This window comes from Schistocerca serialis, chromosome 7, assembly GCF_023864345.2.
Source record: "Schistocerca serialis cubense isolate TAMUIC-IGC-003099 chromosome 7, iqSchSeri2.2, whole genome shotgun sequence".
Lineage (NCBI taxonomy): Eukaryota > Metazoa > Arthropoda > Insecta > Orthoptera > Acrididae > Schistocerca > Schistocerca serialis.
Window position 1 is genome coordinate 312263896 of NC_064644.1, and position 15359 is coordinate 312279254.

Here is a 15359-nt window from a genome sequence, read left to right on the forward strand (position 1 = left end):
TCTTATTTTCCATTCTCTTTAAGTGCCCATACAATTTTAGCCTTCATGTTTCTGACTGTTCTGCGATGGTTCCTCTTTCACTTTTTCAGTTACCCTTTCACTCATCACCCTACCTCTCCGCGTTACTCCTAGTTACTCCTATGCTACTTCTGAGGAACTTCATTTCACATGCGTGTAATCTGCTTACACGTCTTTGTACATCATCAGGGTGTAGGATGCGTAGGCCAGTACTGGGACGTAGTAACTTCTACATATCACTTCTTTGCTTTTTTGTGTGACGTCTTTATTCCAAACCACGCCCTTACCACTTCACAGGAATGCTTCTGACCCTGTCTGTCATGTTTACTGATCTCATCCTCATTTCTTCCATTTTCCTATATCATACTTCCCAAGTACCTGACCACTTTTCACCTTCTTCGGTTGTTCACCTCCAATCCTTATTCCGCTAATTCGTCTATTTTTCTTTCCTGTTGTAATCAGTGTTTCACATCTTTTACGTTAAATATCGTTCTATACTGTCTCACAGTCTCTTTCAACATACACCTGTCTCGAAACTCGTCCCCATGTTTCCCCAGCTCATAAAGTCATCCGCGAACACCGCTGCTTTCGTCTTGTCTTCTCCAGTTTTTTCTGACACGTTACTCATTATCTAATCCAAAATCACAATAAAGAGGAGAGGAGACAATCCACTGCTCTTTTTCATACCACCTATTTGCTGGATTCAGTCTGTCCTTCCATTTCAAATGATTAAATGAGTTCTCGTTTTGCCGGCCGAAGTGGCCGTGCGGTTAAAGGCGCTGCAGTCTGGAACCGCAAGACCGCTACGGTCGCAGGTTCGAATCCTGCCTCGGGCATGGACGTTTGTGATGTCCTTAGGTTAGTTAGGTTTAACTAGTTCTAAGTTCTAGGGGACTAATGACCTCAGCAGTTGAGTCCTATAGTGCTCAGAGCCATTTGAACCATTTTTTTAGTTCTCGTTTTCCGAGTTCTGAGAAGTGTTTTCAAACGAATTGTTTTACTTTCTAAGCTTTTGAGCGATTAATACAATTTAATATTTTTATGTTACCAACGCTTTTCCTTACATAAAGCTGTGGCCAGTTCAATGGAGAATTAGCTAACTATTGTTTGCTGACTATGTAGCCGTAGCATCTGTGTCCCTAAAAGGCGGCGTATGCAGTTTCAGAATGGTCTCAACGGCACGGTGAACGCAGACCAGATGCTGGAGACGTTCTGCCGCTGGCAGCACTCGCTCAACTACGACTCTGACGAGCACCCCAACCACCACGACGTCGGCATCCTGCTCACCAGGTAGGGGGCCGACGCTCTGCCGCCGAATAAGCAGGCTCTGTATCGCAGACAACTGAGAAAAATTCTGCGTGTGTGTTAATCCTAACAGGTCTGATCATATTTTTAATCTAGCTGGATGTGTAACGAATACGATGAAACATTGGCTTGGTTGATCGCACGTGAAGAATGTTAAGGCGAAGGTGCCACAGACCAGCAAATTTCGGTTATAAGACCTATGTACTACAAAATACATATTTTAAATCTACGTTGTATCTCTTATTTAATGTGTGTCATGACTTGGTGGGAGTGTAAAATGAAAGCTTAAAGAAGAGAAGTGGCAGGGCGCTTTCTTAGCAACCTATCTATTCCTTTGAGTATGACGCCAAAGTTGTAGACATCCGTCCACATTCCACAAGCCACTATATAGAATGTGACGGAGGAAACTTTGAGTACAGCTATCATCTTCCTCCGACCCTCTCTCCTTCTTGTTCGGTACGCAAATGGTGCGGCGGGAAGAAAGAATGTCGCCAAGTTTTCGTATAAGCAACTTCCACGATTTTTTTCGTCATGGAACTGTGCATGCTGTCTGTGAAATAATCAATGTTACAGCTTTTGTCGAAGAATACTTCCCAAGGTACTTGGCAAAATACGAGTGCAGCGATCTATCAGTGATTTAGAAATTTTCTAGGATTTTACAGCTCTTTACATAGTGTTCAAACGAAAATGTGCGAAACGTCCTCACAACCAAACTAGTTGAAATTTGTATACGTCGCTTTGGGGTAAAGTACACTCCTGGAAATTGAAATAAGAACACCGTGAATTCATTGTCCCAGGAAGGGGAAACTTTATTGACACATTCCTGGGGTCAGATACATCACATGATCACACTGACAGAACCACAGGCACATAGACACAGGCAACAGAGCATGCACAATGTCGGCACTAGTACAGTGTATATCCACCTTTCGCAGCAATGCAGGCTGCTATTCTCCCATGGAGACGATCGTAGAGATGCTGGATGTAGTCCTGTGGAACGGCTTGCCATGCCATTTCCACCTGGCGCCTCAGTTGGACCAGCGTTCGTGCTGGACGTGCAGACCGCGTGAGACGACGCTTCATCCAGTCCCAAACATGCTCAATTGGGGACAGATCCGGAGATCTTGCTGGCCAGGGTAGTTGACTTACACCTTCTAGAGCACGTTGGGTGGCACGGGATACATGCGGACGTGCATTGTCCTGTTGGAACAGCAAGTTCCCTTGCCGATCTAGGAATGGTAGAACGATGGGTTCGATGACGGTTTGGATGTACCGTGCACTATTCAGTGTCCCCTCGACGATCACCAGTGGTGTACGGCCAGTGTAGGCGATCGCTCCCCACACCATGATGCCGGGTGTTGGCCCTGTGTGCCTCGGTCGTATGCAGTCCTGATTGTGGCGCTCACCTGCACGGCGCCAAACACGCATACGACCATCATTGGCACCAAGGCAGAAGCGACTCTCATCGCTGAAGACGACACGTCTCCATTCGTCCCTCCATTCACGCCTGTCGCGACACCACTGGAGGCGGGCTGCACGATGTTGGGGCGTGAGCGGAAGACGGCCTAACGGTGTGCGGGACCGTAGCCCAGCTTCATGGAGACGGTTGCGAATGGTCCTCGCCGATACCCCAGGAGCAACAGTGTCCCTAATTTGCTGGGAAGTGGCGGTGCGGTCCCCTACGGCACTGCGTAGGATCCTACGGTCTTGGCGTGCATCCGTGCGTCGCTGCGGTCCGGTCCCAGGTCGACGGGCACGTGCACCTTCCACCGACCACTGGCGACAACATCGATGTACTGTGGAGACCTCACGCCCCACGTGTTGAGCAATTCGGCGGTACGTCCACCCGGCCTCCCGCATGCCCACTATACGCCCTCGCTCAAAGTCCGTCAACTGCACATACGGTTCACGTCCACGCTGTCGCGGCATGCTACCAGTGTTAAAGACTGCGATGGAGCTCCGTATGCCACGGCAAACTGGCTGACACTGACGGCGGCGGTGCACAAATGCTGCGCAGCTAGCGCCATTCGACGGCCAACACCGCGGTTCCTGGTGTGTCTGCTGTGCCGTGCGTGTGATCATTGCTTGTACAGCCCTCTCGCAGTGTCCGGAGCAAGTATGGTGGGTCTGACACACCGGTGTCAATGTGTTCTTTTTTCCATTTCCAGGAGTGTATTAAGACATCACATCGAGCCACAGGCAAAGTGGGACGGCATGCAATGAAGGCAAGCGTCGTCATCTCCCAATAAAAAATTCACATCTGTGTCCTCAGCAGACAAAATGATGCCCACCATCTTTTTCGACGTCCAATACTCATCGAATTTCTCGAGCACGGAAAACCATTAAAGTTGATGTGAACTGTGAGACACTCCGTAGCCTAAACAAATCCATCAAGAGCAAACGGTCTGGGTTGATTGCGAAGGGAGTGATTCTGCTTCATGATGGCGCCCGTCCACATGTATCCAAGGTCACACACAGTGTAATGGCCAAGTTGTAGTGGGAACAGTTTGAGAATCCGCCCTACAACCTGGGCATGACGTCCTGCGACTTCCATGTGCTTTGTCCACTAAAAAAGCATCTCAAAGGGAAGCGCTTCAGTTCGAACGACGAACCGAAAGACACAGCGGAAGACTGGCTCCTCTCACAGTCACAGGAATACTGAGAACAAGGAACCATTCGGCACGTGAAACAATTAGATAGTTGTGCTCAGACATATGGTGATTACTTTTGAATACATACTTCAATTATACTCACAGTATTGTTTCATACCTTTTCTTCCATTCGCCCCTCAGAATACATCATTTTGATGAAGGATAACTGCTTTGTTTGTGCGTGATAGTTGATGATATCTCATTAACTGTTGTAAAAATCCGTTTGTTGGTTTATATGCAGCTTGTATTCGAAGAAAATATTGTTTATATTTCCAACTGTTAATCCATCATGTACACAGTAAGGATTATTTCGTTCGTGTATTCGGTGAAGATGGTTGGAGTACGATCTATAATTCAATCATATGCAGGTCGTGGGACTTAGAAAGAATGTTCGGCTGTATTTATTCACAATATTTTCCTTTATTGCGTTTTGATTATTGATGTTCGTCTTTGCATCGATGTCTTCTGCCCCTATGTAATGCAGTCCTCAGGTCTGATGACTGTTGTTCATTGTTTCTAGATGCTCCGTTTTGACCGGCGGTCTTCGCTAAGTCATTGACTATTTCGTCATATTTAAAATTTGCTTGTCCCTTAATTCACATAAATTTTATCTTTTTCCCGAGGTTTTCGTTTTCGTCGGTAGCTTTTATAATGTGCCTTATTAAAGGATTACTTTTCTTGAGAAGAGCTGGAGTCTGCATATTTACCTCTAAATCAAAATATTTATTACCTTGATATTCTGTACGTTGCGTAAAGCTGGAAGTGAAGCTGCGGCTTCTGCAGAGAAACTAGGACTGTCACTGGGGAAACCAATACGGTATCCTTTGTTTTACACCCCCTTTTATTTCACAAACAGTACAAGATACCGAAAAGAAGTTCTCGGTAAATGATAGCAGCCACGGGAGCAAGCTATTTCGTTGCATGGCTAATATTCTTAACTCTTGTATCAACCGATGTATTAAAGAAATACTTTTGTAACGGCACTCTAAAGCTCTTCAAATAGTGAGTGCAGTACTATAACGCTCGTTAATGCTGATGTTGAAATATCCGAAAAATGTCCTCAATTAGGAAGGCAAAGTGACCGGAGTAGGCTATTGCGGAGTGAACACGGCCAAGGGGACCAGTATTCCGCGTCCTTCATGAATTTTGTTTTATCGGAAACTGGCATTTGGTCGTAGTCCAGTTACAACAGTCGTAGCTGAACCTGTATCTACATCACGTGAAGTAGGCCCAAGAGGAAATACGTTTTACCTTAGAAGCAGCGTAGGCCTATCTTACCAGTGTGTGTTACAACGAAACCTGGCGTCAGAGCCCCACTTGACCGTAATAACCTATTTCGGGCGCCTTACCTTTCAACTTCAGCACATTTCTCGAACAATTATGCCAAAAATTACAATTTCAACATTAACCAGCTTTATATCATTGTATTCTTCTTTTCAAAGTTTTTCGAATGCTGTCAACAACAGTACGTTGCTCGGTGGAAAAAGACCATACTTGCTTAATATCTCGTTTGACACGCTATTTACCAAAAATCTCTTTTCGATATTTTCAACCAATCACGAAGGAAAAGGGCTGTTTTATGTGATTCGCCAGCGTAATCTACCTGATGATAAATATTTTGACACTCATGTCTAATGCGAAACTGATCACTGGACGTTCATGAGAGGAGACCCAAAGAGTCGGGGAGTATTGTGTTGTCCATAGAAAACCAGTGACAGGAGAAAGGGCGGCTCAGGGGGCCTCAGTCACTTCCAACGTGGATTAGTCATTAGACGTCACCTTGATAACAAAGCCATCAGGGACATTTAAACCCTTCTAAAGCTGCCGAATTTGACTATTAATGATGAGCTTGATAAGTAGAAACGAGGAGGAATAATCACAGGTAAACCAAGACCAGTCAGACTCACATACTGACGGCCAGGGACCATCGAACGCTGCGTAGGTTGGTTGTAAAAAAAAATCATGAAATCAGCGGAAGGAATCACTCGTGAGTGTCAAAGTGCTACCAACAGTCCAGGTAGCACAATGACTGTGCGTAAGGAGTTAAAAAGGCTGGGATAGGATGGTCGAGCAGTTCGTCATAACCTACACATTTCTGTAGTGAATGATAAGCAATGCTTGAGGTCGTGTGAAGAGCGAAGCCAGTGGACAATGGATGACCGGAAACGAGTTACATGGCGTGATGAGTCACGATAAACCTTGTGGCAATCCGATGGAAGGGTTTGGGCACGGTGAATGTCTAGAGAACGTTACCTGCTGCCGCGTGTGGTAATAATAACGTCGTGTGACTAGGGCCTCCCGCCGGGTAGACCGTTCGCCGGGTGCAAGTCTTTCGATGTGACGCCACTTCGGCGACTTGCGCGTCGATGGGGATGAAATGATGATGATTAGGACAACACAACACCCAGTCCCGGAGCGTAGAAAATCTCCGACCCAGCCAGCAATCGAACCCGGGCCCTTAGGATTGACAATCCGTCGCGCTGACCACTCAGCTTCCGGGGGCGGACGCCACGTGTGGTGCCAACAGTGAAGTACGGAGGGGGCGGTGTTATGGTATAAAGGTGTTTTCCGTGGTTAGGGTGTGGTCCCGTTATTGCGCTTTAGAAAACAGTGCATGTAGAATGATCAAGTACATATGTTACAGCTTTGTGTACTGCGTACAGTAGAAGAACAGTTCGGCTACGATGATTCTATCAGCATGACTATGCACCCATGACAAAGTATTCGGACAATAACATTCCAGAAATTCATTAGCCTGCAGAGCCATTACTTCACAGGCACTCAAACACCTCATTGAACGCGTCCCTGGTTGAGGTGTAGTCGTCACAAAAGCGAATGTTGGTCGCACTCGATATTAATGTCCATTGATGAGTGTCCAGATACTTTTGATTGGATAGTGTGTATGTCGAAATACTCCGGGAAAATTATCAGTAGTGCAGCTTTATTTCGCTGATTGCTGTGTTCGCCCGCATCTCGTGGTCGTGCGGTAGCGTTCTCGCTTCCCACGCCCGGGTTCCCGGGTTCGATTCCCGGCGGGGTCAGGGATTTTCTCTGCCTCGTGATGGCTGGGTGTTGTGTGATGTCCTTAGGTTAGTTAGGTTTAAGTAGTTCTAAGTTCTAGGGGACTGATGACCTAAGATGTTAAGTCCCATAGTGCTCAGAGCCATTTTTTTGATTGCTGTGTTCCGGAGAATGTTTTTGTTCCTTGACATGCTGTTGGAACAGCTCAATCCGCGGGCGCGCGTTTGTGTGTGTGTGTGTGTGTGTGTGTGTGTGTGTGTGTGTGTGCGGAAAAGAATTCGAGCCGCAGCAGAGTGTAGAAAAATGCACGAACGAAAAGGGCAGAGTACACGCGTGCCTCGGAGCTAGCTTGTAAACAGAGGGCGCGTCGCGCCAGCTACACGTGAAGCCAATATTTATTGGCGGGCGGCGGGCGTGTGTGCTTTTCCAGGGCAGCACATATCACGGCCGCTAATTGATGAGGTGTTTGTTTACAGGCCGGCCGAGGGCCGAGAGCGGCTCCGTCAGCGCGGCTGTTTGTGAACGCCGCCCCTGCGGACTGCGGCTCAGTTCGCGTCGCGCGGCCGCAGCTTTTCGGCGCGCTGCCTCTGCAGCGCACACGCGCAGCCTCGGCATACTTAACGCGGGGCCCACGAGAGATACGGGCCCCGCAACGAACTTGTGACGTCACAGTCAGCTCGAGGCCTACGAGAAAGGCAGGCAGCGGCGCGTACGTCACGAAGGTAGGCCTGAGCTCTCCCGCTCGCTCTACCCAGCACATAAACTACGTTTCTACACCCGTTAATGCGTAACTAGGTGTGTACGTACAAACGAGAACTGCAACTTCTATTGGAGTTCGCTATTATGGAGTCTTACTGTTATTAGCCCTACAGTGATTGGAAGTCCTTGGGCCTACTTATACTCCTGATTTCATACGGCTGCACTGTGGCACAATGAAGTTAAAATCGAGCCAAAATTATTATCAGTTGCATAAGGCACCACTTCTTATATGAAGTGAGGATTGTCAAGAAGAGACCAAATGCTATAAACAAGCTGCTATACCATTTACGAAGGTAAACGAGACAGTGGGAAACATCCACAAGAGGTTGAAAAAGGTGTATGGAGATGCTGTTGTCGATCGCAGTACAGTTAGTCGGTGGGCAAGCAGGTTACGTGATGGTTCAAATGGCTCTGAGCACTATGGGACTTAACTACCGTGGTCATCAGTCCCCTAGAACTTAGAACTACTTAAACCTAACTAACCTAAGGACATCACACACATCCATGCCCGAGGCAGGATTCGAACCTGCGACCGTATCAGTCGCGCGGTTCCGGACTGCGCGCCTAGAACCGCTAGACCACCGCGGCCGGCGTTACGTGATGAAAGCGGGCACGGCAATATTGAGGATTTTCCTCGCAGCGGCAGGCCTCGTACTGCACACAGTCCAGACAATGTGCAGGGAGTTAACGAATTGGTGACCGCTGACAGACGCATCACAGTGAACGAATTGTCACGCTACATTGGGATAGGGGAAGGAAGTGTTTGCAGAATACTGAAAGTGTTGGCGTTAAAAAAGGTTTGTGGCAGATGGGTTCCGAGGATGTTGACAGTGGCTCACAAAGAAACAAGAAAAACGCTATGCAGCGAACTTTTGGAACAGTACGAGAATGGTGTAGATGAATTTCTTGGAAGAATTGTGGCAGGTGATGAAACATGGCTCCATCATTTTTCACCAGAGACGAATCAAAAGAGGCAATCAATGGAGTGGCATTATGCAAATTCACCCAAGAAAAAAAATTCAAGACCACACCTTCTGTTGGAATAGTTATGGCCACGGTGTTTTTCGATTCCGAAGGACTCTTGCTTGTGGACATCATGCCAAGTGGAACCACCGTAAATTCTGATGCATATGTGACGACACTGAAGAAACTTCAAGCTCGACTGAGTCGTGTTCAACCAAATCGGCAAAAGCAGGATGTTTTACTGTTGCACGACCATGCACGGCCACATGTCAGTCAAAAAACTATGGAAGCGATCACAAAACTCGGATGGACAACACTGAAACACCCGCCTTACAGTCCTCATCTGGCTCCATGTGACTATCGTCTCTTTGGGAAACTGAAAGACACTCTTCGTGGAACAAGGTTTGAAGATGACTCCCTTGTGCACGCTGTCAAATAGTGGCTCCAACAGATTGGTCCAGAATTTTACCGTGCGGGTATACAGGCGCTGGTTCCAAGATGGCGTAAGGCAGTTGAGAGGGATGGAAATTATGTGGAGAAATGAAAATATTGTTCCTAAAGGATATATCTACACACTGTAAAACTTTCAAACATGTAGAATAAAAGATGGAGTTTGAAAAAAATAGTGTGCATTTCTTTTGGAGTGACCCTCGTATATAGAGAATAGATCTTAAATTAAACTTCGTTGTAGTACTATTAATCAGTAAGACTTCAAAATGGCAGGTCAGTTAGTACGTACACACCCAGCTGCGAGGTAATAGCTTTAGAAACGCATTTTCTCTGCTGAGCTGAGCGAGCGAGCGAGTTCAGGTCTACCTTCGTGACATATGCGCCGCTGCCTGTCTTTCTCGTGGTCCTCGAGTCGGCTCGAGGCCCACCAAAAAGACAGGCCCTGTCGCGTACGTCACAACACGCGACACTGCAGGGCTTACGAGTGCCAGCAGTCGTCTACGGCGGGGAGCGAGTAACTGTTTCAGACGAGTTTAATAATTCTTGACCGCGTGTTTAAATGCTTGCAAGATTTCGATAACACACGACTGAATTAAGACCTTTAGTGGGAACTAATATCGATTTCCCGTGGGGCGCTGTACGCAGCCGAGCTTTCACGAAATGTGGCGGACAAATCGATTAGTGTCACATTACAAGTTCGTTGCAGGGCCCGTATATTTCGTTGGTCCCGAGTCGGCTTGTCCACCACACTTCCCGAACTCTCGGCTTCGGGCAGGGCGCAAGCGAAATCAATATGTATTTGAAAAGGTACCCACTAAAGAGCTCAACTTTGTCGCGTGCTAACGAGAACTTGCATGCATTTAAACGCGCGGTCAAGAACTGACTCACTCGACTCGCCTGAAATAATTACTCGTCGCCCGCCAGACTGGCTGTAGGCACTTGTAAGACCTCAGGGTTACGTGCTGTGACGTAGGCACCACAGCCTGCCTCTCTCTCTCTCTCTCTCTCTCTCTCTCTCTCTCTCTCTCTCGTGGTCCTCGACTTGACGCAACTCCTATTGACTGGAGTCTCACACCAGTTGATTGGAACAAACCAATGAAGACAATCGATTCAGTTGTTTGTTGGAAAACAATCGCCTCATTCGATTGTAGTTTTACGTACCAGTTAAATTATTCATTCACTCTTTTGAGTGGAACCAGTCTGTGGGAACAACCGAATGAAAACAGTCGATGAAGACCTGCGCATTTAGTTATCAGTGGACACATCCTATCGTTATGCCAATCTTAAATCATAATAATTGCTAACTGCACCCTGTTATCATCTTTCTTGAAAGGCATCATGTTTACGCCAGTGACTGTCAAACTATTTATTTCCACTATTGCAATTTCGGCCTTAGGCCATTATCAAGTGCAGATGTTTTGGCTATTAAGCCATGTCAGCTTTATACTTACTGACACATTTATATGTCGTTGTCATTTCCTGTGATATACATTCGTAACGCTGCTAACAAGGGAACCTCCCCATCGCACCCCACTCAGATTTGGTTATAAGTTGGCACAGTGGATAGGCCTTGAAAAACTGAACACAGATCAGTCGAGAAAACAGGAAGAAGTTGTGTGTAACTATGAAAAAATAATCAAAATATACAAACTGAGTAGTCCATGTGCGATATAGGCAACTTTTTGAATGATGCGAGCTCAGTAGCGCCGTGGTCCTGTGGTTAGCGTGAGCAGCTGCAGATCGAGAGGTCCTTGGTTCAAGTCTTTCATCAACTGAAAATTTTTATTTTCAGGCAATTATCAGAGTTCAGGCACTCAAACATAATCAACTTCGCTCTCCAAAATTCCAGGACATGTTCAGATTTCCTTGGACATATACAGGTCTACACACGGAAAAATTTGAAAACGTTAAAAACATATGTTTTGAGAGAGCACAGAGGAAACTGTGCGACTGTGAAACTGTTGCATTCATTTGTTGCAGTTTATGTGACACACTCTTATGTTTTCATCACTTTTTTGGGAGTGATTATCACATCCACAAGAAAACCTAAATCGGGCAAGGTAGAAGAATCTTTTTACCCACTCGTCAAGTGTGCAAGTTGGGTGGGTCCACAACGTATTTCTGTCATGTGACGCACATGCCGTCACCAGTGTCGTATGGAATATATAAGACGTGTTTTACTGGATCAAATGTTTTCGGTTCCCACTGCAGAGGCACGTACATTCGTCTACTAATCGCACGGTTTTGCGGTGCGGTCGCAAAACACAGACACTAAACTTGTTACAGTGAACAAAGACGTCAATGAACGAACGGACAGATCATAAGTTTGCAAAAATAAAGAAAGTAAAATTTTCGCTAGAGTGAAGACTTGAACCAAGGACTTCTCGCTCCGCAGCTGCTCACGCTGACCACGGGACCACGGCGACCGTGCACTTACATCCTCCTTTATATTGCCTATGCTGCCGATGGACTACTCAGTTTGTATATTTTGCTTATTTTTTCATAGTTCCACACAACTTCTTCCTGTTTTCTCGATTGATCTGTGTTCAGTTTTTCAAGGCCTATCCACTGTGCCAAATTATAACTAAATCTGAGGGGGGTGCGATGGGGAGGTTCCCTTGTAAGTAGTGCGAGCACACATGTCCATATATCGTAAATCAGCACAGTCTGTAACTTTTATTGCAAAAGTTACTAGTGATGGTTGAACGAACATATGTATGTACAGACTGTGCTGTTTTACGGTATATGGACATGTGTGCTCGCACTTCTTAGCAGCGTTACGAATGTATATAACAGGAAATGACAACGACATGTAAATGTGTCAGCTTGTATAAAGTAGACATGGCTTAAAGCCAAAACATCTGCACTTGATAATGGCCTAAGGCCGAAATTGCTATAGTGGAAATAAAAAGTTTAACAGTCACTGGTGTAAATATGATGTCTTTCCAAAAATTTTACATGATTGTGAACCCCAGTTATGAAAAGTTAATCTATTATCATCTGTCGTCACAGCTATTACCGTTCCGATACTTGCTTTTTACTGACTGCTAATAAGTTTATGAAAAGGCGTAAGATTCAAAGTTCACGGTCTAATTATTACATCAGTGCAAATACAATCTTTTCCTATTAGCTGTAGCCATCTGACCTAATGGCGGACGCTATATAACGGGCGTATTTCACTAAGACATTGCATTGAATAACGCGGTACTTGATCTACAGTTTGGATAAACATGCAAAATGGAGGAGTAACTAACTAATAACTCCGTCCGAACAGGCCTCGGTAGACCCAACGGTGCCGATCGACCACCGTGTCATCCTCTGTCGATGGGCGTCAGTGGATGCGGTTACTGAGGGTCATGTCGTCAGCACACTGCCGTTGTTAATTTTGGTGATCGGAGTCGCTACTTCTCAGTCAAGTAGCTCCTGAATTGGTCTCACAAGGGCTGAGCGCATCCAACTTGCCAACAGCGCTCGGCAGATCCAGACGGCCGATCGGTTTTAGACGCTTCAATCCGGAACCGTGCTGCTTCTACGGTCGCCGGTTCGAATCCTGCCTCGGCCATGTATGTGTGTGATGTCCTTACGTTAATTAGGTTTAAGTAGTTCTAAGTCTAGCGGACTTATGACCCCAGATGTTAAGTCCCATAGTGCTTGGAGCCATTTGATTTTTGATCCAGACGGTGATACATCCAAGCCCAACAGCGCTTAGCTTAGGTGATCTGACGGGAATCGGTGATACTACTGCGGCAAAGCCGTTGGAAAAATGCAGGCGCAACACTTAAAAATATTGCTAAAGATGAAGGATACGAAACCTAAAAAAGAATGTATCATTGCAGATAAACACGTAACACACGTAATGCTCCAAGAATAGAAGCAGTCTCAAAACATATTTTCGAAAATATAATAGCTGCTGTGAAAGACATTTATTAAAAGAAATCAACCTGTTGCCACAAGGTCACAGTTTACACTGTTCATAAAAAGAATTCAATTAGGCACAACTTTCTCTTCACTGTTCCAATCTATAGCGTCCACCTTACGACACAGTAAGTTATAATGGAAACACTACAATCTGCATGTTCAAAAAGTTCAAATTTCACTCTGCTCAGCGAAGGCTGTCCACTCGTCAATCTATCTATAGCACTGTCTGCAGATCGTACTTATCAAGTTCACTTCATGGGACAACCGTCCACGATCTGAGAATATCATGATACGTTTATATTTTACATTTGCAGTCCACGATACACATCGCATTTTGTTGTGCACACCGAAGATCGCCCACTCTATGACCACGTGGTTCCACTGAGTTTACATCGTATTCAAGTTTACTTTTCAAGATGTAAGTCACTGAAATGTGTTTTAGTTTGTAGCTTCATCGTCCGCTCGTTTTCTCGCTTCCCGAGCACGGGGTCCCGGGTTAGATTCCTGGAGGGGTCAGGGATTTACACCTGCCTCGAGGTGACCGGGTGTTTGTGTTGTCCTCATCATTTCGTCATCATTCGTGAACGTGGCGTGTTTGGACTGAACAGTGGTTGGAAATTTGTACGGGTGCTGATAACCGCACAGTTGAGCCCCCCACAAACAAATTATTATCATCGTCATCATCGTCGTCCCCAGTATGTAGCGAAACGGCACATCCAACACCGATTGCGTCTAAACGGCTGCCACAAACAGACCACTTCGGTGCTCGTACACCCTACAGCAATTAGTCTTTTACTAGCTTCCACACACCTCTGTGAACATTTCACCTATCGATACGTTTTCAAAACTCGACTCCTCTCACATAGCATTATACAGAGTATAATATTCAAAATCTTAAGAGAAATTGCAATTCTATATTACATTCGTACAAATGATTTAAATGTTAATAAATGTGTACTTACACAACATCTGAAAAGAAGGAAAATTACAAATTCATAAATAGCAACTACAGACCATATATAGGAACAAGATTACAAGACCTATACTATTGCAACTCAGTCTTAAGTATAAGGGGAGAACAAAAAGTTACCATTTGAGGGCGTTGCTGCAGCGTTTATGCAAGCCAGCTCGGCTCTGATGCGGGTATACAAGCACCTACAAGTAGGCAAGGGGTCAGTGTAGCCTTCGAACGGAAATGTTCTGATTGCCTCTTATACAAAAACAAAAACAAAAAAAATCGTATTATGTTAGTCTGTTCACAAGTAAACTCGGAAGTTTCTTAGCAGAAATTTTATTTCGATAGACGAACAACGCTTTCGTGTACAGAGTAAATGCTGTCCCTTCTTCGTTTGTCAGAGTATGTCGGAGTGTAACATTTCACCGACAGTAACGTCGTTGTAATTGCAGCACTGGTTTGGATATTAAAGAGTGGAGGCGGGAAGGAATAGTTGATTTCCTTAGGAAACCATCTCCCAGCAGGACGTATGAATCAGAATGACACAAGCCAAGATTAGTCTGTGTCCTGAATGTGAGCGTTTATAGCCTTCAGTTTATTCCGTCGAGGTTGCTACGCTGGTGGCCCCTACATATCAGACGACCAGCGCCACACGCGCGGCGGCGCTTCTGTTTTGAAACAAATCCGTAAAGTTATGGCCCTGAAAGCAATTTAGTATCATTCAGATACCGTCCCTCGCATCAAATATCGAGGAATATTTATGATAACTGCATTATGGAGTCACAGATATAGCGCAACATACTAGAAATGTCACAGTAACTCCCACCTACGTCACACATTTGGTTTTAGTTTCTCAGTGGACCCGTATACCGCTCAGGCACAAACCGTCCAGGGTTATTATCACGTCTAACAGAACATCTTGATGACCCTGATGATCCTGCAAGTATATAACTGAATATAGTGGCCTTCGTCCATAATCAGTAACGGGCAGACATGAAAATAAAAGGGCCGGCCGCTGTGGACGAGCGGTTCTAGGCGCTTTACTCCGGAACCGCGCTGCTGCTGCGGTCGCAGGTTCGAAACCTGCCTCGGGCATGGATGTGTGTGATGTCCTTAGGTTAGTTAGGTTTAAGTAGTTCTAAGTCTAGAGGACTGATGACCTCATATGTTAAGTCCCATAGTGCTTAGAGCCATTTGAACCATTTTTTGAAAATAAAAGTTAATATACGAGAACTGTAAACGTTAATAAAGGCCAAAACATTAAACGATTGGCACTAGAATTGTTAAGATTATTAAACCAGCCTTCACTTGTAGTGATG

General features: G+C 45.6%; 1 protein-coding gene across 1 annotated transcript in view; it reads left to right on the top strand.

The window, feature by feature from the left end:
* The window catches only part of LOC126413038 (A disintegrin and metalloproteinase with thrombospondin motifs 12-like), a 354477-nt gene that overhangs the window by 99440 nt on the left and 239678 nt on the right, over positions 1–15359 (top strand). The window contains exon 6 of the mRNA XM_050082933.1: positions 1178–1308. Within this exon, the coding sequence (XP_049938890.1) occupies positions 1178–1308 (131 nt within the window). The remainder of the gene's footprint in view (positions 1–1177; positions 1309–15359) is intronic.